Raw genomic sequence first — 20,768 nt, 5'->3', positions numbered from 1 at the left:
TCGTTCAATGAACCGGTTATGAAATATATTTTTTTCAATTTCAATTATTTGGTAAGGAACTTTCACCTATATTGATACTGATTTGGCTAAGCTAGCCATAGGCCCACTTAAAGTTAAGCACCTTACTATTAATCTCGCAATGGTAATATCTATATATAAAAATGAATTGCTGTTCGTTAGTCTCGCTAAAACTCGAGAACGGCTCAACCGATTTGGCTAATTTTGGTCTTGAATTATTTGTGGAAGTCCAGAGAAGGTTTAAAAGATTTAAAAGATAAACATGAAAATCCTCGGAATTAAATAAATGAATGATAACAATTTTGTTTTTCCTTTTATGTCCCCCCCGTCGGACCGATTCCTTCTATTCTATTATTCTTTCGATTCTAAAAATAAGCCTTACTCTGTTAACTAAACTCCTTTTTTATGTTAATCCGTTCCAATTATTACAAGTTTCCGCTTAATTTTAAATAACTACACATTTATCTAACACACTTAACATAGAGAAATGCAACAATGTTTCAAAAGATAAATAGATCTCCGCGGCATTAGTTTAATTCATATGAGCTACAGCGAATTCACTTCGTAACGTATCCGCTTCGAATGTCGAGATGTAAAATTCTAAATCCCCGCAGACGGTTTTCTAAATAAAATCCGTTATAAAAACATCATCGTTAACGGTTAAACTAATTCGATGAAAATATTCATCCAACCCAGAAAATATATATATATATACGATTTCGCAATCAGTGATGTCCCAATGGGTTAAAGAACGACATCCTAAAGGCATATCAGATGATTTACAGCTTACTATTAAGTTTTTTTTTTGTTTTTTTCTACTGAAAACCAGACAGTTTTCTCCTCCGCCCATAGCCGGTGTAGACGACCGATAGCACGGTTTTATTTCGGTTCATACATATGTTAGCCGTCACACAAAATAATAAGGCCATTGGCCTAATGACAAACGCTATTTTTAGTCCGGTACTTCTGAAGGAGGAGCGTTTTCTTGAGTGGCGCAACACGAGACCGTCTCACGGATCCCGTTTTCACGAATAATTCACGGTTCATTAGCTTCTGATCATTCATGAGCTTCATGATCTTACTGGTCGCCAACTAATTGTGTCGTTCGGTAGTTGACCTTTGATTCGTTCAGATTGTTTTCTTGTTTTGTAAGTTTTTTTTTTTTTTTTTATTGCTTAGATGGGTGCACGAGCTCACAGCCCACCTGATGTTAAGTGGTTACTGGAGCCCATAGACGTCTACAACGTAGACGCGCCACCCACCTTGAGATACAAGTTCTAAAGTCTCAGTATAGTTACAACGGCTACCCCACCCTTCAAACTGAAACGCTATACTGCTTCACGGCAGAAATAAGCAGGGCGGTGGTACCTATCCGCGCGGACTCACAAGTGGTCCTACCCCCAGTAAAGTAAGTTGTAAAACTCGTAATATAAAACTCTAGTAATTGTTTATATTATTGTATTCAATTTGTTAGTTCGACGTGTCAATCTTATTTTAACAGTGCGACCAAAAGCATTTTATGCTCTTAAGGGTGACTTTTCAAGTATTACGAATAACTGCATCCTAATTGAATAAAAAAATACGGTTGCATAAATGAAATAATTCAATTATTAAAAAATTACTACTGGCCATAAAGTGTCACGTTTTCGGGTTTCACGGATGGGACAGCCGTTTTACGGGATGTCTCTGGACTCCGCTAACCACTTAACACGAGATGGGTCGTAAGCTCGATCATCATTTCTAGCACGATCAATAGTTATGTAGGTTATATTTGTAGTTTATTGCGTTGCCGATTGAATGAGCTCACGGCCCACATGCTCTTAAGTGGTCACTGCAGCCTATGGACATTACAACGTGAATGCCACTACTCATCTTGAGATTTGTGGATATAGTAATTTGTGCTTGTGATTTATGTCTCAATTGTTTAATAATTTTGCAAATTACAAATTTTGCAAGTTAATTTTTTATTATACACTGTTATTCCTTTGTCAATAAATATTCATACGAGTAAATGAACCCGTAGACACAGCCCACTGAGTTTCTCACCGGATCTTCTCAGTGGGTCGCGTTTCCGATCCCGTGGTAGATTCTGCGAAGCACGGCTCTTGCTAGGGCCAGTGTTAGCAACACTCCCGGTTTGAACCCCGTGAGCTCACCTACACGTCAAGGCGAAGCTGAAATAGCCTAACGGATAAGACGTCCGGTGCATTAGTGTTGAGCGATGCCCCGATGTTCGAATCCCAGGCGGGTACCAATTTTTCTAATGAAATACGTACTCAACAAATGTTCACGATTGACTTCCACGGTGAAGGAATAACATCGTGTAATAAAACTGAAATCAGCAAAATTATAATTTGCGTAATTACTGGTGGTAGGACCTCTTGTGAGTCCGCGCGGGTGGGTACCACCGCCCTGCCTATTTCTGGCGTGAAGCAGTAATGCATTTCGGTTTGAAGGGTGGGGCAGCCGTTGTAACTATACTGAGACCTTAGAACTTATATCTCAAGGTGGATGGCGCATTTACGTTTTGGATGTCTATGGGCTCCAGTAACCACTTAACACCAGGTGGGCTGTGAGCTCGTCCAACCATCTAAGCAACAAAAAAAAGCCTCTCAAGGCTATCAGCACAGGTAGGAAAAAAAAAATTAGGATGCACGAAAGGAATAAGTTCATCTCGAACTGCAAGCGTGCCAAAGTCGAAATCGAAATTTCGATTTTACTCCATTATCTAATCCAAGAACAGGGATCGTTTATTAATTTTTTCCAAAATATATTTTGTAACAAAAATTATGAAACACATAATTTTCTTTTATCTTATTTCGTTCAGGAAACGTCTGGATGCATGAAAACGGCATATTTATATTTCCATTGCAAAAATATATTGGGCATTGGTGGTGGCAATAATATCTTATATAGCGTACAATATTTGCTTGAGGGTCATTTTCTAGTAATAATGGTATACTAGGGACTAATAATAGGGAAGAATAATAGGGAACTAGATTCCTCAGTAGTCGAAATTCGACTATAATTAATTGAAATTATAAGTTTGAACATTATTATAGTTCTATTGTCAAAGAAAATTATACTTCTATGATCACAGATTTCGCCAACACTACACTATAGACAAACAATATTATAATATTCTCAATTTGACCACAGACTTTTTTTTAATTGCCTTTGTAGGCAGACGAGCATACGGCCCATCTGATGGTGAGTGGTTACCGTCGCCCATGGACTTCAGCAATGCCAAGGGCAGAGCCAAGCCGCTGCCTACCGCTTAATACTCTCCACAAGCCTCGTTTGAAAAAGGACATGTCATAGCGCTCGGAAAACACCGTGGAGGGGAGCTCATTCCATAACCGGATGGTACGTGGCAAAAAAGATCTCTGGAAACGCACTGTGGATGACCGCAGTGGCTCCAGGTAGTATGGATGAACTCTACTCCGGTGACGGGCGGTGCGATGGTAAAAACGAGACGTTGGTATCATCTTAAACAATTCCTCAGAGCACTCCCCATGGAACATGCGGTACAAAATACAGAGGGAACCGAACTTTCAACAATAACAAAAGTTTTACAATAAATACAGAGTACATATTATTATAGTGTCGATTCAAATACATGGTAGTGGGTGATATTTTTGTTATTTTTATTTAATGTATTTTTTAGGTATAATAAAAAAATATTAACATTCTGCACTGTTTCTCTATATTCTCTACTAGCTATAGCCCGCGACTCCGTCCGCGTGGAATAGTTACTTTGGCATAACGCTAAATTTTACCCCCCCACTTCATTTACGTAGAAAGTGAAAATATTTTGAAACATTCTTTATTGGTGCTCCACTTGTATTGGTCTTACAGTGATGCTGTATAGAGATATAAGTTCTAAGGTCTCAGTATAGTTACAACAGCTGCCCCACCCTTCAAACCGAAACGCATTACTGCTTCGTGGCAGAAATAGGCAAGGTGGTGGTACCTAACCGTATGGACTCCAAGACCCTACCACCACCAGTCCTACCACCAGTAATACCACCAGCAATTTACGTAAAAAGGGGTACAAAGTTTTTGCTTTACGTATTCATATATAGATACAATTGTGTTAGAGAGTGTATGAACTAAACGCAATCCACATTTCCTCTTAAACTAAAATGGTACTGTGATTTCATGATATGTTTATTCTCACAGGTATTCCAGCCCGAGTGGAGCTTATGCCGTCAGTGTTGACTACCAAGGGCGGGAGGGTGCGACTGGAGTGTAAAGCCAGCGCGCGACCTCCGCCGCGCATCACGTGGTACAAGAACGGCAAGCCTGTCGCCGATATCGCTTTGAGGAGACTCCGGGTGCAAAATTACAGGTAACATATTTCAAGTCATTTAGTTTCTAAAGCCTTCGTCAAACAGAACGCGTACTTAGCGCCGCGTACTTAACGTCGCGCTCTTTTCATGTCACACCAATTGACTAGATGAGTCTAACGCTCCTTGACGCAACGCATTCGCCAAATCATAGTGCCTTTCGATAGCAGTGTGAAAATTTAAAAGTATTAAGAAATCGAGTGATTCAGATGTGGCATTATATATGCATGGGTATTTTCAAACTATTTATATCATTTTTTCGGGCATTATCTAGTATTTTAATACACATTCACTCGGACGCAACAATAAAATTTGTAAAAAATTACAACGCCTGACGTCAAAGCGTCCTAACGCCGCCACAGAGCGCTGCGTACTTATAGCGCTGGGGCTCTGTTTGACGGTATGTTACCGTATTAGTACAACACATCTCGGCGTCATAGCGCGGCGTCAGTTTAGCGCTCTGACGCGCGCTAATTACGCGTTCTGTTTGACGAAGCCTTTATAGTTTGATACTCTTTACTGTTCTTCTGATTTGATGTTTCTTCTCTTTGATTTACAAAGTGTGAGTAGCTTAAATGCTATTGTCATCTGATTGGCAACAATGTAAATTCATTAAGGCTCTTCCTTTAAGCGCTCGTAACCATACTTAATGGTACGTACATATTTATCCTCGTTATACTCGTAGAAATATAATCAAAAGAGACCTAATACTTGAGCATGAAAAAAGAATGTTAAAACATTATGTAAATGTGGACTAAATCTTATGAAGACTTCTCCTCTCCGTCTTCCCTATGTCTCCCTCGTCTGCCTTTCTCTGTAGTTTCAAAGTTCGTAGAGTTTTTAGGGACAATTAACGTATCGCTATTTGGTTTCGACCATACGAATTAGTTTTCCAAAATACGAGAATTATTTTAAAATGACATGCTTCCAATATTACCTCTCTCTCCATCTATTTCATTAGAGATCAGCAGCAATGGAATCTTCTTTTACTCAGAAATGAATATGTACGCACTTCATGGAATATTTTTGGCGTAGTGTGAACCTACTGAGTTTCTCGCTAGATTTTCTGAGTGGACCGCGATTCCGATCCGGTGGCAGATTTCGCGAAGCATTCCTCTTGCTAAGGCTAATGTTAGCAAATTCTCTCAGGTTGATTCCGTGAGCTCGCCTGCTCGTCCGGGCGAATATGAATAGTAATTACGGTTGCCGGTGAATAGAATGATTTGCGATTTTAGTTATAGCCCGAGAAAAATGTAGCCGATGTCAATTTGTTATTTATATCTCCTTAAAATATGTAAAAGTCGATTTGTATGTTCCCTATATATTCTGAAACGGTGGACCGATTTCATAGAAAACTTCAAATTAGCCGAGCGGATGATTCTGTGAAGTATTTGTTGTACCGAACAAATCAAATTCAAACCCAAGATCGCTCAACAAAACGGGCCGGATCTGAGTAGTACTCAATAAGTGATAAACGATTGTTAGAATAACAATCAAGCTCTCAATAACCAAGAAGCGTACGACAAATGATTCTCCAGGGTCGAATCGCAATGTTATACCGTTAATCTAAGATGATTGATAAACGTCCTAGTTGATTGTTGATCTTGATCCAAGACTGCATCTTAATGTATACACATTTGTGTCGATGGTGATGTCTAAACATTCATATGGAGTTGACATCACCTTTGGAGATTAGGGCTGCCGGATCGCGAGCCATGTCAAACGGACTATTACCATCTTTTTTTATTGCTTTTGTGGGAGGACGAGCTCACAGCCCAACTGGTGTTATGTGGTTATCGGAGGCCATAGACATCTACAACGTAAATGCCGCCACCCACCTTGAGATATGAGTCCTAACGTCTCAGTATAGCTACAACGGCTGCCCCACCCTTCAAACCGAAACGCATTACTGCTTCACTACAGAAATAGGTGGGCTGGTGGTACCTCCCCGTTTGCATTCACAAGAGGTACTACCACCGGTAATATAACTGTATATAAGTGAGTGATAGTCTATAGTGATAGTATATAAGTGAGTTATTAAAATGATCCCTTGATGTTAGCAAGTTACGGTGACTATGGACGGATGACTTGAATGAATTTTTTTTATTCAAACTCGTCTCGCGCCTTATTTTAATTAATTTTTTCCAAAAAGGAGAAGGGCTTGATTGAAAGTACTTTTACAAAACAATACATCCGATAAACCAGATAGATTATCATAATTTAAGATCCTCTGAACTTCAGATTATAATCTTAATTCTAACGATTACTTCAGTTCGAATCCCTATAGATAGGTAAAGACAAAATAGTTAAAAATCTGATGGTAATAATTAAGTATTTCTATTAGTTCTTTTTTTTTCTTTTTTATTGTTAACACAACAGTAGATCAATTTACAATGGCCAATTTTTCAAAACTGGATAACAAAACAGAAAAAGTCTCACATACACAGAAGCACACACAATTTAAATCTTAAGGCATCAATTAATATGATCGAATATCGTGCGAATACTAGTAATGTTAATTAAGGAGGTAGCTTTCAACCTACCAATTCTTGCCCTACATCAGCGGACAGCCCTAGTTTGCACTCAATTTGTTGAAACAGATTACTGCACTAATCGTAACTGCAGACTACTGTCATTGACCGACATGAAGTACCGAAACGATCACGTTGCAAGCGATTTTGAGCCTTAAAACAAAGCTTTAAGTTCTTAATCAGTATTGCGAAGTCAGGAGACAATTATTGTGAGTTGTAATTGTGATGAACCGAATGCCAATTTCACGGGTCGTTGGTTGCCGGTTCGTATTTTAAGTTTTTTTTTTTTGCGAATAGATTAAACTTGCAGAATTTAATGCTTGGAGATTTAAATTTAAATTAGTGTTCCTTTAAAATAGACATATTCTAGTCTGAAACTTGAATAAAAATAAAGGGTATGACCGCTAAAAAAATTTTTACCCGTCAAGTTCTTTTAATAGATTAAAATTAAATAATTGTGGATAACTCCAGAAAGAAAACAATGTCGAAAATTTTTAAATGTACTATTTTATCGCTCATCAATATATCGATCTAAAGACATCTACTAATACTGAACATTTCTCTCATATAAGTTTCAAAATTTAGTTTTTCGGGTATATGATCAGACAAATTCTCGATCTAGGATTTAAAGGATCATTTATTATATACCATAACATCAAGGATATGATGATTGATTCGATTTAAAAATAGCTAGGACCATGGAAATACCGGTGACGAAAATTTAATTCAACCTTTTTTTTATTGCATTGACGGGTGGACGAGCTCACATGGTCCACCTGGTGTTAAGTGGTTACATATATAACGTAAATGCCACCACCCACCTTGAGATATTCCCACCCACCCTTCAAACGAAAACGCATTACTGCTTCACGGCTGAAATAGGTAGATGATACCTAACCGTGCGGACTCACAAGACGTCCTACCACCAGTAAGCGTTTAACAGGCTATTCTTTCATCGTTAAAGTAACTGTTGAGCATCTGTCAACCAACCAACTAAATTTTAACTTAATATTTCCAGAAGGCGCTCGGTATTAGTGATAAGGCACGCAAAACTAAACGATACAGCGAGCTATGAATGCAAGGCCCAAGGTGCTATTGGTCCTCCTGCCATCGCGACGGCCAACGTCACCGTCCTCGCGCCTCCATCAGATCCGAGTAAGAGTCCTAATAATATTGGCATCACTGAACTTTGAAGAACTATACTTAACAGCTACATTTTTTTAACATACTTAGCATCGTCTTCTTTTTCACCACTGATTTCAATAGTTTTCTTTTTTTTTATTGCTTAGATGGGTGGACGAGCTCACAGCCCACCTGGTGTTAAGTGGTTACTGGAGCCCATAGACATCCACAACGTAAATGCACCGCCCACCTTGAGAATGAGTTCTAAGGTTTCAAGTATAGTTACAACGGCTGCCCCGCCCTTCAAACCGAAACGCATTACTGCTTCACGGCAGAAATAGGCGGGGTGGTGGTACCTAACCGCGCGGACTCACAAGAGGTCGTACCACCAGTAATTACGCAAATTATAATTTTGCGGGTTTCATTTTCATTACACGATGTTATTCCTTCACCGTGGAAGTCAATCGTGAACGTTTGTTGAGTACGTAATTCATTAGAAAAATTGGTACCCGCCTGCGGGATTCGAACACCGGTACATCGCTCAACACGAATGCACCGGACGTCTTATCCTTTAGGCCACGACGACTTTAGAAGTACTCTACTGTTATATAGTAAAAACTACTATATTAAATCTAAATAGAAATTATGCCCAATTACGGGAAGGTAAAAATGTAATAAAAATGTAGTACACCAGACTAATTTAAATGTAATGTAATGTTTTACTGGTGGTAGGACCTCTTGTGAGTCCGCACAGGTAGGTACCACCGCCCCACCTATTTCTGCCGTGAAGCAGTAATGCGTTTCGGTTTGAAGGGTGAGGCAGCCGTTGTAACTATACTGAGACCTTAGAACTTATATCTCAAGGTGTGTGGCGCATTTACGTTGTAGATGTCTATGGGTTCCAGTAATCACTTAACACCAGGTGGGCTGTGAGCTCGTCCAAAAAAGTACACTTATAAATAAATGTCACAAATTAATAAAAATTAGTTGCGCTACACATCACCGGCACATGGCCCCCACACCCCTTGTCCTGTCATCACCCAGGAAAAAAACGGGCACTAATCCGGACATTTATTAGAAAAATGAACAAAAATGAGAGATTATACTGTCGAAATTGTTTTTAACTATTATCAATATTGTCGTCCATCATTATTATAAAATATTTTTTTTGTGTATCTCAGGAATGTGGACAAGATAGGACTATCATAACAAATTACATTATTTAATAATATGTGCATAATTTAAATAATCCCTATCTTACACTCATATTATGGTAAATATGGTAGTTTCGACAATGGTTGTTTTTTGTATTATAGGTTATCAATTATGTGTAATTTTCAGAGGCCTGATGAAGGTCTAATAAAAGACCGAAACGTTGCTAAAATAATAATGTAATTTGTTATGATAGTCCTATCTTGTCCACATTCCTGAGATACACAAAAAAAAAAAAAAGTTTTAAACTATATTCTCCAAATCGGCTCTGGTTGGATTAACGCTTTTATCACGTTTGTATTTATTTTACAGCGTCTGGGTCACAGTGTCCAATGCCGGACCCTTCCTCTTACTGCCTCAACGGAGGCACTTGCATATTTTTTGAAATGCTGCGAGAGCAGGCATGCACGTAAGTTTTGTTTATTTATTTTTTTGTTTAACATCCTGTATTATACCACTTACTGTGATGAGCCTCAAAGAATTACGCACGTGGGCTGGTATCATCATTAGATATTCATATTTTCTAGTCAAATGCTCCAGATTTACGTTTCAAGGTCAACGATATTGACAACACCAGATAAAATTTAAAGCATAATAGTGTATAGCAAAAAAATCCCGAGATGCGCGAATTTCCCGCTCGCAACAGCTAGATATAAAAGCCAACGTGGCTTCAAACATTTTAAATCAAAGCTTACAGTAAACCAAAGATTTATTTAGCCCACGTGGCGCTTGAACACGTGCACGACGTCACGTAGCTTATTCGCGGTTGCTTTTTTTTCTAATATTATTATTTTAATTTCCAGATGTAAAGATGGATTCGGGGGGCAGCGATGCGAGATCAAGGACGTTAAAAGCAGGAGTAGTATGTCCCATTCTTACAAGTGTAAACTGGGCCTCTCGACAACTTACTACTGTTAGCGTACGATACGCCGGTTAACCCACCTTGTTCCAATTTTATATTTAAAAATTTAGCTCGAGACGACGCGCGCTGATTGGCGGGCAGTGGAGATAGGTTTTTTTTTTCGTTTTACGATCAAACGTGTCACAATGCATGCGCCTTTATTAATAACTTAATTAATTATTTAATTATTTGCCTGAGCACTTCTTGTGTTACGATTATATATACGTAGTTACACGCCTATTCGTTTTTTTTAACCATACATTTATGACACCAATTCGTAGATACATTTTAGTTTACACAGTTTTAGTGCATCGTTTGATATGACCGGCTCAGTGAAAATACTAGAACGTTCGGTTTTTTATGCGGCTAATTTGAATAGTAATTACAAAATTCTGTGATACAAAAAAATGTTTCCACGGTCCGCCCAGTGTGTGAACGCGGCAATTTTGTATAGGAAATAAAATTGCTGTCTGTTTGTCAGCAACAGTGAATTTTGTTGCATTTACAAGACGAAAGTGTCTGAAGTTGCGATTATTTAGGTTCTTTAATTAAGTACCAGTTGACTGGCGTGTAAATATTTTAGTTAAGCGAATCCTTACTTTCGCGATGCGAGAGAGAAATTAGTGATTCTATTTATTATGTGTACCGAATTTTTTAATGCGTTTACACTCGACACTTGTATTCGAAAAATCAATATAGTTTTTTTAGACTCTGCCTACACCTATTAGATAAATTTTTCAAACAAACTAATCACATGCCGATATAATTAAGAAAGGGAGCTTACTTATTACTACTTAACTGGTTGCATTATTATTTTATTAAAGTTGTACATATTTGAAACGTATCTGTAATATTGCGACTTTTGTTAATTAACTATAAGAGTTTGACAACTAGGATGTAGTTTGCTGATGAAGAGACTTGCAAGCAATGTACATATCTATTAGACTAAGTTTTATATGCCTAGTTAAATTATCTCAGAAAAAAATTAGCTATGGATGCCATCAAAATCTATCCGACCAAAAACAAAAAAAAATTTTTAATTTTAACATTCGTGTTTGTCAACGTCTCGTATTTAAGACTCATTTGGACACTTTTTGAACTTCACAAGTGAATTAAAAAAGTTTAACCAAGTACTTTAATGGTTGTTATGAAGTTATCAAAACTAAAAAATTTAAACAAACCTAATAAACATAAAAAAATAAAAGTAAGATGTAATTTATGGCATTGCATTGTACCCAATGACTTTAATACATACTTCAATCTCTTGCCGGTCCATTTTAAGTAACCTAGTCAATTCACAGTTTTTAAATACTATAGCTAGACAAATAAACATTTTTAATTAATTTATATTTTTGAATTTAATAAGTATGTATTTTCGATGCGTGGCAAAAGTACGAATGGTTATGAATGATTTACTGTATGTCATATGTCATATTTGTTTTTTTTTTTAATTGCAACTAGCCGTTGGTATTTGAATACGGTTTTCATATTTTAAAATTGTTTTTAATTTTGTAAAGAATATTACCGTAATGTGTATTTTTTTAATCTAATTTAGTGAAGTGAAATTATTTATTAACAATACAACTCTTGAAGTTTTAGGGCACTTATAAAGGCCGAGACGAAGTTGTATTGCAAGGAGGACAGACTTTAAATAAAAAAGTCGGAAACCTTTTTTTATTTATATTTATCATAAATCGATATGACCGTGTCCCGCCAACGTTCTTTTTGTAGTCTCACAACAAATATTAAGGTGCGATAATTATGTTAATTTGTATGATATGTACCAAAATCACAATAAAAGAATGAGTGTTGGAATTAACAGAGGCGACAATTTGTTTTCTTTTTAAACGCTACATACTCCTTTAATTAATATGACGACGAAAACGGAAATGCATAAAACTATGGTACGTATTCCAGATCTTTTTTGTTACTGTCGTGCACTATAACATAAGGCTCTCCGCACTCATTTCGTAAATGAAAAAATGTAAGGCGCCATTATTATTAAACTATTTTTTATTACATTTTTTTATTTACTTTTTTTTCTAAACGTTATAGGCTCCGTTACTAATGCTTGTAGCACCAGATCTACTAATTACTCGAATGCATGCTGTATGCATTTATGTACATTTAAAAAAACCTGCATCACTTCACATTACTATTTGTTGTGAGAAAACAAAATCTCAAAGCATGCATATTTGTTAACAAAAAAGTTATATTTTTTTTCTGTTGACAGGCAAAGGGGAGCAGCTTTGGTAGACCACTCCAGGCGTGACTTACAAAACGGATTCCGGACTCAATTTTAGATGCATTCCTAAAATATAATTATCATCATAAAATCACTATAAAAGACTTATAAATATGTATAATGATTAATATTCGTATAATTAATATAGTTGAAGTCAATAACTTACAAGTATATATTCTGCTTTTTCTTGATGCCACATCTTTAATTATTTTACGTATTGTAATTATAATTACAAATGATTCATTTTTGTGGGGCTTCAATCCTATATGGGTTTTAACCTCCATCACAATTGCTTTTCATTTCGTTCTCTCTTGATTTTCTCTTTCAAGAGGTAGCATCTTTTCTCCCTCCGCACAATCTCTTCCTGCGAAGGTCTCTAAGTCTTATTTGTAGGAAGGTTCACTTGGACGCAAGCTTCGGAGCCCTATGTTCATCCATTCTCTACAAGTGCCCTGCCCGTCTGTCATTTTGAGAAAACCAGACGAGGTCTCTATTCTATAATGAAAACATTAGGCTCACGACTCGTTCGTAATCTACATGACAACAATTTTACGGAGCACTTTCTTCTCAAAAACTGGTAACATTTGCTCGTCCTACCCCATGCACAAGCTTTGCAGACGTAAGTCACTTCTGATTCTAGGTTCCAACCATCAGTATCAGGTTAGTCAATGATAATAGAGAAAACTTTGACGATGGGTCTTGTTACTATTTACCCGCTGAATTTGGAAATTACAAGCCAAAATCTTGGGACTAAAATTGTGATGTCAATTCTTTCTCATCTGCCTTTTCATTCGACTAATTATGTACGCGTTATAAATGTTAAAACCCACCTATATAATTTAATGGTATTCTACTTTAGACTACGACTATAATAGGAGGTTAATACTAGGAAATCGCATCTAATTAATAATTAATGTGACAGAATCGGTCATTTTATGTATAGCTAGGTTCACCGGATGCAGAAAGAGACAACACTTTCTTCGTATTCATAGTGTTGTCTTTGTTATTCTTATGCACACGTATGATACTCTGTCTCCACTTCGTATTTAAAATAAAGTTAGCGCTAGCGGGTGTTCTCTTGTTAGTCAAATCTTAATTTGAAAATTTTGATTGATCGTTATTTAATATTAATTTCCCAAAAGTATCTATGTCAACTATCAAAGCAGCAGTTAACATTGTTTTAGATAATGGAACATAAATCTTCATTAGAAAAAAAGTAATATAAAATGAGTTAGTCATAGGATTTTTATATAAAAAATAACACTAGGTTTTACCCCACTCAGTACCATTTTCCTAGCAAATGTGATACCTAAAGAAAATAGAAATGTAGGTATACAACATACTTTTTGTGAAAATTAATTTTCTTCAAACCATGTAAAATATTTCATTCGGTACCTACTTAATTGTTAATTTTGTATTAAACAATTTGTACAGTATTATTGTCTGATTGATTGTTATTTATTTTAGCATGTAACCTGTAATATTTTGTAAGAGCTTTGTTAAATAATAAATGAATTGTAAAAGTCTGGTTATTTGGTTATTTTTTAATCTATTGTGACTTTAAAGAACAAAACTCGCATTCACCGAGTTGCAGTTCCAACTAAGGCTTTAAGGACATTAGATTTCGTTACTTACTTCCCAGGATAGTCCTTGTTGTTGTCCTTGACATGTTAGTACATGTCTTGGGTTAGGAGCAAGAAAATAATATGGAATCTAAAAAAATTTTAGCGAAGTTCAAAGAACAATTAATCATAGTAATACATGAGTTTCCATTTTTTCATCAAGTTTTATAAATAAAATCACTTTTATTGTTTAATCTGGTGTTTTTACTCTCATTCTATTTTTCCAATGTTTTGAAAACTATAGAAGTAGTTTTAGTGATGTTTAGACTCTCGAATACCAAAGAAAATACCATTAAATTCAAAAAATACTTTGAATATTGTATAAATGGACACTTTATTATTACCAGAACGAATGACTACTTTGTGGCAGCATCCTGGACTCAAGCTACAACTATAGGTAATTTAATAATTCTCCAAAATCAATCAGTGCCTATTTAGTTAGGTAGTGATTGGTTATTTTATATTAATTACTAGCTTTCCAACCGCAGCTTCGCCTACGAGGATTATAAAATTTATAATTGCGATCACCATTGGGATAGGTAGTCTTTGTTTTTTCCCTAGAATTGAAACTATTTGCACACCAAATGTCGTCAAAATCGGGTCAATGGCTCTCAAGTTAATTAATAATGTTAACTACGTTGCAAGTTACTTCTAACAAAAAAAAAAATCGTCGCCAAACATTTTGCTCCAAATGAAACATCTACCTACGAAAACTGCATCAAAATTCATTCACACACAAGTAGGTAGGTAATTAAATAGAAAAAAATCATATGTTCACCGATTTGTATTTTATTACTCTTCTTTTATAGTTACTTAGTCTGGCTATAAATACTGTTACAATTAAAAATAAACAAAATATTACATTTGAATTTGGAATCTGTCATTTTTATATGATTGCTCATTGAGTTTTTTCATTTTGGCGCCAATACATTGTACAATATTTTGCGATATTAAGATGGAGTGGGGTGATAAAGAGAACCGAGTCGATGTGATTGCATTATACAAAGCAGGTATGGAGCCAAATGCAATTTTTAAAACTCTCCATACGCTTGGTATTAGTAAAATGTTTATGTACCGGGCTATTAACAGGTGCAATGAGACCTCCTCTGTTTGTGACAGGAAAAGATCTGGCTGTCCACGTAGTGTTCATACGAAAAAGGTGGTCAAAGCAGTAAGGGAAAGAATTCGAAGAAATCCTGTCCGAAAGCAAAAGATTTTATCTCGGGAGATGAAGATATAGAACCATGAACCATAGAACCACCTAGAACCATGTCGCGTATTTTAAAAGATGACTTAGGACTTGCAGCCTTTATGAGACGTACTGGTAATTTCTTAACTGATAATTTAAAAGAGAATAGGGTGGTAAAATCGAAACAACTACTGAAGCGGTACGCAAAGGGAGGTCATAGAAAATTTTTGTTTACGGATGAGAAATTTTTTACAATTGAGCAACATTTTAACAAACAAAATGACCGTATTTATGCTCAAAGCTCTAAGGAAGCTTCCCAATTAGTCGACAGAGTGCAACGTGGGCACTATCCGACTTCATTGATGGTTTGGTGGGGTATTAGCTATGAAGGAGTGACTGAGCCATACTTTTGTGAAAAAGGTATCAAAACATCGGCACAAGTGTATCAAGATACCATTCTTGAGAAGGTAGTGAAGTCCCTTAACAACACCATGTTCAATAATCAAGAATGCTTCTTCCAGCAAGACTCGGCGCCAGGTCATAAAGCTCGGGCTACGAAGTCTTGGTTGGAAACGAACGTTTCGGATTTTATCAGAGTTGAAGACTGGCTGTCGTCTAGTCCCGATCTTAATCCGCTGGATTATGATTTATGGTCAGTTTTAGGAGATACGGCTTGCTCTAAACGCCTTGATAATTTGGAGTCCCTAAAACAATCCGTACGATTGGCAGTGAAAATTTTTCCCATGGAAAGAGGTATTGCAGCCAATGGAGACCACTTCGAATAAGCTTTTTATACTTTAAATAAACTAACACACTGTAAAAGTAATAAATTTTATTTGCAATAGAATTTTTTTCTTTGTCTCAGTATTTATGGCAAGACTAGGTAATTACCCCATTTATACTCTTTTTATCTAGATACTTCTTTACTTATCTTTTATCGATTCTGCTGTTTTATTATTTATAGATAATATATATTCATATTGGTCCACGATCCGGTGTGTTTCCTACAAGTAAATCTTCCTAAATAGTTTCAAGTCATCTTTTTTACCTATACTTTTACCCTAACCTTTAAAGAAAACAGCAGCACATAGTAACAACAATAAAGTCACTAAGTCAGATACCTTACCTACATATCTGTTGGTTTAATTTGGCGTGCAGTCTTGCCTGCAAACAGGTGACCAAACTCATTTCTTGTTCTTTTATAAAATAACGTGAAGAAATAGAACAGGTGCTCGTACTAACATATTATAGGTAATTTGCACCTTGCCCTTTGTTTTAATGAACGGGCTTTTTTATAACCTGTACATTCTTAAACTTAAGTATGATTAAGATAATTGAGATTTCGGTAATATACCTACCTAATACAAAATTGTAACCACCCAAAAACGACTAACAAAATAAAATTAGAACATATTCAGTGTAGTCAAAGGTCAATCTTAAGCGTATAGTAAAGGATAACTTCAAAACTACTGGTCAGAATTTCAATGATATTTGACGTTGTTTTATTTTTCTAAATAAAAGAACACTTATTGCGGCATAACTATACCTAATAGTTAGACATATGCTATCGCAACACTTTTTGTAAGTAATAATGTGTTCTACAAAGTCGTAGTACCTACATTATTTTATTCTATCAATAGTTTTCGCAGGGCACGCGATGTAAAGAATATTTTAGGTAATTTTTTTACACCTTGGGTTATATTATTGGAGTTTTAGTAAGGATCCCTAATTTTTTTCAAAAAATATTATAGGCTATGTCACTCGGGAATAGTGTAGTTTCCAAACAGTGAGAGAATTTTTCAAATCGGTTCAGTAGTTTCGGAGCCTATTCAATACAAACAAACAAACAAATCTTTCTTCTTTATAATATTAGTATAGACGTATAGCTATGAATTTTATAATTTAATGACCAAGGAGACCGCAGATATTATGTTTACAAACATGTTTTATTATTGTTCAAGGGCTGCCGACGACCACGGCCTAAGCGGCTTAAGTCATCATTAGATTAGCCGGAACTATATCTCCGGTTTAAGGCAACAAAAAACTTTGGGAGCCTCTGGATTATAGGTATACACCCCTTAGGTATTGTGGTATCAAAATGGTAATACACCAGCAACCTATTTGAAAAATGGTTTAACCAGATCGTCTTTCTGTTTTTATTGCCATTGTAGAAATCTGATAATGTTTACCGTCCGTCACTGATGGACCATATCAGACGCAAGCGGCGGGGCAACGCAAAGCCGTCATCGCCCAAAAACTGACTTGTGGATCCCCCGGATCCCTTCGGAACAAGGTGACACTTTACAAAACCAAATAAATCTGCATAAGGCCCGTCATGACCTACGCGTGTGGTGTTTGCTCACGCGGCCCGCACACACTTGGACACCCTCCAATCCCTACAATCCAGCTTTTGCAGGCTGGCCGTCGGAGCTGTGGTTCGTGAGGAACGTTGACATACACGACGACCTTGGCCTCGAATCGATCCAGAAACGTAACGAAAGTAGAATAAATTATGCTGTAGTCATAGTAGAAAATTTATATCACCCTTGTATCATCGCTCATTTAAACAAGACAAAAACCAAACACTTTTAAATTCATTTATACATGCCAAAATGATACCAAACATTGAAACGAAGGTGCTACATTCACAGTTAAAACTTACATTTTATATTTACAATACTGAACACAATATAGATTTCGGTTGATTGCTATTAGTTAAAAACACATAATATAAAATTATTTTCAATTTTAGGTGCCCATTAAGTGCCCAAGTATACAGTATTATAGTAGATACATGAACAAGCGAACTAGAGATGTAGTCATTACCATTTAAATACTAAATGATTTCCATTTGTAGATACCAACAAAATTACTTGTGGGGCTAAGATATTGATAACCGTTTGTTAGAAAATCAACTCCATATTCAGGTCTTAACGCATAGAATATGTGCGAATGCCAGCCTCGTGTGAGAACATCACTGTTTTTCTCAAGTATCTAACAATAATCTTTATTGGCCTGTATGGGAGTCAGATAACATTGTTTGTAAAACCAAGCACTCAAAACTTAGCTGTGAGATTAAAACAAACTTTAGACTGTTTAAAGCATAATCAATACCTACTGTAACTTAGTCACTAAATAAAATTATACGTATTTAGATCGAGAACAGTCTACAACCAATAATGGCCTAACAATTTGATTGACGATTTCCTTCTTATTTGAGAAAAAAAACTAAAACTTAACACATCACGACAACTGTAGTAATTGTTATGGCATAATTTCATTTTAAAATTCACCATTACTATAATTATGAGTCATTAAAGATTCACTAGTACATTATTGCAGAGAGGGGAGAAAGCAGTAAAGGTTATTTATTATTTAAAATGGGTAGACGGTCATAGTCCACCTTATGGTCACCTGATGGTCATCACGCAATTGATGCATGCTCTCTTCAACAATATGTTACCTTACCTTAGATAATTACAAACTACATTACTTGAGATACTTAAAAAGAATAGAAAACTTATAAAGTAAAGCTGCAATCAATCTGCGAGTTTGTAACTGACTACTGTTTCCATTTTGTGTAAACTAGTCGAGAATGACTTTAGCTGTACATTCTGAGCATTGGCTATAGCTACTGGTTGTGCCTCAGCCCATTTTTCTGGAATATCGCAGTCTGTTTTAGCATGAACCAAAACATCAAATGAACATCTACAATCTAATAGCGGTAAGTACGATATTGTTGCTGCTACTTGTAACATAACATCTCTGATTTCCTGTTGTATCTTCTTCAAATCTTTGCTCCCGACCATTTCATTTTTCTCCTTAGATAAAGCAGTATCTCCATCTTCGTATTGAATGTTAAAGTCCCAACATTCCAGAACTTCTTTGTTAGCCACATTTAGTATGATCAGAGATAGTTTTTTCACTTTCTTGTCAAGAATCCATTCTGTAATATCATCAAAATAACATCATTAAAACTACTTTAATGGATTATATCACACATATATTATTTTTGTTTTGTGATATTGTGAGTACTGACAATTAAGGTTATTGATGTACATTAAATTTTGTACTAGTTTCAGTTATCTCTATGACTTGTGAAAACTAAAGAAATTGCTGTGGTAAAACTTTATTTAAAGGATGTCAAAACTCCTAAAACTCCAGACTAAGGTGTGGAGCTAAGTAGGTAGCAGTAGTGGCCCTCAAAACACAGCACATGAGCAGTTGATTCATCTCATTCGTGCATAAATACAATGCCACTAAAAACAATGAATGATAAAAGAACTCCCCAAATTGTTGATCTTTATTTTAAGTCCATCAAAAAAGTTACTAATTATTACTAAGAACTGCTATTAATCATATTAGATTTGGATGTAGACTAACTGATACCTTCACTCTGTGTAAGAAGATTTGTTAAGAAGCTCTTGATCTGAGGATCCTCTGAGAGTAGCAGTGTGATGCCATACTGGTTTTCTGCCTTAAAGGTTTCAGGTGGATATAAGCCTCGTTGAAACAGTACTGAATTTATTGAAAATTCTGAAAACATGAGTAAATAAATCAGTTTATACTACTCACAGGGATTAAACAAATGTGGACTTTAGTCATATAAATTTATAATGGTTTTGTAGTCCACATTAGTAAGCCCTTGTACTCTGTATCTTTATGGTCGTGTTTCTTCTAACAGCTGTGTGTACAAAATATATTAATTCAATAAATAAAAATAAATAAGCATGTCCATCATGGCCACTTCAACATACTGGTTACAACCTCAGGTTATTATTAGTATCAGAGCTTTCAGCGCATATATGCTTATACGGCTGTGTGGTAAAAATGGGAAAACAAGCTTTTGATACCAGAACAACAGAGAAACAATGTTACTTACTCAAATATTCGCATATAATTTGAGCGGAGCCGCGCAAAGTAATACAATTTTTTGTTTGTTGTAGTGACATAGTTGTCAGCTGTTTGTCGATTATATTGCTGTAATCGTTCTATCAATAATCAAAATCAATGAATTTATATACACACTTGAGTATGTAGGGACGATTTGATACAAACGAGCCGTTATGTAGGTACTGGGTGAATTCAGCGCGTCCGTTGATAATTGTTATTTTCAAATAATTCAAAACATTTCATTCAAACTTCAATGTCAAAAATTCCTTTAAATCAAGTGTCAATGCTCAAACGCCTCCATATACCCTTTGCTTACATATTAAAAATACAAAACTCCGTCTGATATACTACGCAAAGTGAAATGGAACTGAGGAAAATAAATTAATTTTTAAGTAAAGTGGTAATAAACTTAAATACATGAGATCAAATAGAAATAAGCTCTCTCTACATACAGCTACATCAACACACAAAGATGATGATGTGCTCCTAATCTCTATCCTCCAAACTAAAAGGGTAAAATCTTAACTTCGGCAACCTGAATCATTTGATTTTTTTTTATTGCTTAGATGGGTGGACAAGCTCACAGCCCACCTGGTGTTAAGTGGTTACTGGAGCCCATAGATATCTACAACGTAAATGCGCCACCCACCTTGAGATATGAGTTCTAAGGTCTCAAGTTTAGTTAC

The 20,768-nt window shown here is 35.9% G+C and overlaps 2 protein-coding genes and 1 long non-coding RNA gene across 5 annotated transcripts in view; 2 read left to right on the top strand and 1 right to left on the bottom strand.

Moving 5' to 3' along the window:
• Nucleotides 1-13,910, top strand: part of LOC101741910 (protein vein) — a 143,853-nt gene extending 129,943 nt beyond the window's left edge. Inside the window, exons 2-6 of one of the 3 annotated variants that reach the window (XM_004925855.5) lie at nucleotides 4,201-4,369; nucleotides 7,917-8,053; nucleotides 9,545-9,641; nucleotides 10,036-10,094; nucleotides 12,367-13,910. In XM_004925855.5, the coding sequence (XP_004925912.2) occupies nucleotides 4,201-4,369; nucleotides 7,917-8,053; nucleotides 9,545-9,641; nucleotides 10,036-10,094; nucleotides 12,367-12,389 (485 nt within the window). In that variant the 3' untranslated portion in view covers nucleotides 12,390-13,910. Of the gene's footprint in view, nucleotides 1-4,200; nucleotides 4,370-7,916; nucleotides 8,054-9,544; nucleotides 9,642-10,035; nucleotides 11,965-12,366 lie in introns of those variants that run through there. The other 2 variants (XM_062674847.1, XR_009976051.1) reach the window with 2 other exon arrangements.
• Nucleotides 13,911-14,791: 881 nt separating this feature from the next.
• On the top strand, nucleotides 14,792-17,326 carry LOC119630251 (uncharacterized). The gene is made up of 2 exons (XR_005246029.2): nucleotides 14,792-16,363; nucleotides 17,151-17,326. It is a non-coding gene; the product is annotated as an uncharacterized LOC119630251 (long non-coding RNA).
• Nucleotides 17,327-17,772: 446 nt separating this feature from the next.
• LOC101742054 (mitotic spindle assembly checkpoint protein MAD2A) lies at nucleotides 17,773-20,323 on the bottom strand. The gene is made up of 3 exons (XM_004925856.5): nucleotides 20,072-20,323; nucleotides 19,579-19,725; nucleotides 17,773-19,135 (listed from the first exon to the last, which is right to left on the bottom strand). Exons 1-3 carry the CDS (start codon nucleotides 20,139-20,141, stop codon nucleotides 18,729-18,731), a joined length of 624 nt encoding a protein of 207 aa, XP_004925913.1. The 5' UTR covers nucleotides 20,142-20,323; the 3' UTR covers nucleotides 17,773-18,728.
• Between the last annotated feature and the right edge of the window lie 445 nt (nucleotides 20,324-20,768).

Source organism: Bombyx mori, chromosome 22 (genome assembly GCF_030269925.1).
Source record: "Bombyx mori chromosome 22, ASM3026992v2".
NCBI classification, from domain to species: domain Eukaryota; kingdom Metazoa; phylum Arthropoda; class Insecta; order Lepidoptera; family Bombycidae; genus Bombyx; species Bombyx mori.
This window is presented reverse-complemented; position numbering and strand designations above follow the sequence as displayed.